Genomic DNA, 2,715 nt, shown 5'->3' with positions numbered 1-2,715 from the left:
AGACAAGAAACAAAATTTGACATACAAAACACTTTTTTTCCAGTCAATGAATCAGCTCATCATCATTACCAGTCTGTCATTTTGTTTGTTTTGATTTGCACAAGTAATATTGTAATTCGTGTTATATCATACACTGTCATTATTTGCATTTATAACACTCGCTTCAGCTTTTCAAAGCTAAATCAAAAGTAATAAATTATAATATGTAATAATGGTAATAGCATATAACGTAATATGAAGATATGTATACTACCGTCCCGAAAAAAAACCGAACATTTACGGAAGAGACTAACTACGGGGATGCTTGCGCGACAAAACAAACAAAAACAACAAAATTTCGAGATTTAAGTCCAATATCTATGCATGAAGCTATTTTTTTTTTTTTTTCAAAATTGTACCACTCCACCTTGGTGGGCAAAAAAAATTATATGTCTAATACAATTTTTTCGCCAGTACTTTCTTTCGGTAGCTGTTCTTAAGAAATTTTAATAAATATGGATGAAGTTATGAAAACCGAAATTAAAGCTTACATCGAAGAAGCTTTGAAGAAACAAGATGAAATTATAAATAAATATGTGTCATCGAACTCTACCTTAATTTACGAGACCTTGGGAAAAATCCAAACTTCTGTAGAAGCTATCGGTACCAGAGTTACGAAAATAGAACAAACCGTGAAGGAACAAGAAAACCGAATAAAAGACATTGAAAATTCTTTGGAATTTACACAAGAACTTGTCGACAAGAAGATCGCCGATCTTGATAAACACTATGAGAGTAAAATCCTACAACAAGTTGCCACAGCAAAAGAGGAATCTAGATTTTTGAAAATTAAACTAAGAACACTAGAGGACCGCAACAGAAGGAACAACTTGAGAGTTGAAGGAGTGACGGAAAATGATAACGAAACGTGGGAAGAAAGTGAAAGTAAAGTAAAAGACATAATCAAAGAGCGAATGGGAATCGATGAGGAAAGGGATTGAAAGGGCACACAGAATTGGAAAAAAGGAAAACGGAAAGAAAAGAGCGATAATATATAAACTTGAATCATGGAAATAGAAGGAGATGATTTTGAAGAAAACAAACAAATTAAAGAACAATGGTTTATATATAAACGAGGACTTTTCTGATGAAATCATGCTCATCAGAAAAGAACTTTTTAAAGAAATGAAGAAATTAAGAGACGAGGGTAAATTTGCCAAAGTGGTATATGACAAACTTGTTGTTAGAAATTTTAGACAACCTCGTAAATAAGGACTTCACCTTCTTATATCTTATACATCGGTTATTAACGCTTGAATAATAGCCATGGCGGGTAATCCTTCCTTTTCTCTTTTGAATGAAAATCAAACTTTAACTCTTAGTGATTCTAATGACCCTGACTTTCATCTTTACGAAAACTTTTCTAGTGAGACTTCTTTTCTATCAATTGACGAAACAAAAAATAAGATTATTCATATGAATCAAGATTTTTCTATTCTTAATCTCAATATAAGAAGCATTTCAAAAAACTTTGAGGATTTTAAAGTTTTTGTTAAAAATCTTAATTTCAATTTCAAAATCATTTGTATCACAGAAACCTGGTGTAAAAAGGATGAAGCGATAAGCAAAAAAAGCTTCTCTAAATATTATCTACCGGGGTATAAGGTTTTACACCAAGCTAGACCACATAAAAAGGGTGGAGGTTTGTGTATTTTCATACACGAATATCTTAACTTTAAACGTAACAAAAAATCTTAGTGTGAATGATAACGATTGTGAAATCTTAACAATAGAAATGATAAATAAAATTCAAAACATTATAATCTCTTGCGTATATAGACAACCCGCTGGTAATTTGAAAAATTTTAAACAAACTCTAAAAAAGTATCTTGCTGATAAACATCTAAGTAACAAAAGCATTTACCTAGCAGGCGACTTCAACTTAAATCTTCTTCATTGTGAAACCAGTACTCTTAGGTTCCAAATAAACGGGCCCCCCGCTTGTTAATTTTTCGAAAATTTTCCAACCCCCCCGGACCTTATTAGGACCCCCCGTTTATTAATCTCTAAGAATATTTTCAGCTGTCAAAGAGAAGGCCCCTTATTTTGCTCTAAATAGCCTGATTTTAGCCTATTTTTACCTTATTTTTGGGTTTCAGAAGTACAATTTCCAACCCCCCGGCAATTAGGTCCCCCCCCCCCGTTTATTAAAATCTAGAAAATTTTCCAACCCCCCCCGTTTATTCGAACCCCCCCCCCCCCGTTTATTTGGAACCTAAGAGTAAACACGTTAAAAACTTTATAAATACTCTCCTCCGACAATTAATAAACCGACAAGAATCAAAAAAGACACGATAACATTGATCGATAATATTATTACAAATGACAACACTAATAACTTTACAGGTGCAATTAAGTGTGACGTATCTGACCATTTCCCAAATTTTCTCATTTGTCAAAAAAATCTAGAAACTTTTAAAAACGAAATAACTATTTCCAAACGTTTTATTGACAAAAATTCAATCAAAAAATTTTGTCACTCATTAAAAACTATGAACTGGGAGCTTGTGACTGAAACCAAACATGCAGAACATTCTTATCATGTTTTCAAAGAAATTTTTACAAGGTGTTACGACAAGGCTTTTCCAAAAAAAGAAGTCACAATTAAGCCAAAAACACTGAACTTTCCATGGATGACCGAAGGCTTAAAAAAATCTTCTAAGCGCAAACAAAAAT

General features: G+C 32.5%; 1 protein-coding gene across 1 annotated transcript; it reads left to right on the top strand.

Moving 5' to 3' along the window:
* The first annotated feature begins 494 nt into the window (after positions 1-494).
* Positions 495-980, top strand: LOC136813519 (chromosome partition protein Smc-like). Its single transcript, XM_067070038.1, has one exon. The coding sequence runs from the start codon at positions 495-497 to the stop codon at positions 978-980; it is 486 nt and encodes a 161-aa protein (XP_066926139.1).
* The last annotated feature ends 1,735 nt before the right edge of the window (positions 981-2,715 follow it).

Source organism: Clytia hemisphaerica, unplaced genomic scaffold (assembly GCF_902728285.1).
Source record: "Clytia hemisphaerica strain Z4C2 unplaced genomic scaffold, Clytia hemisphaerica genome assembly, whole genome shotgun sequence".
NCBI classification, from domain to species: domain Eukaryota; kingdom Metazoa; phylum Cnidaria; class Hydrozoa; order Leptothecata; family Clytiidae; genus Clytia; species Clytia hemisphaerica.
This window is presented reverse-complemented; position numbering and strand designations above follow the sequence as displayed.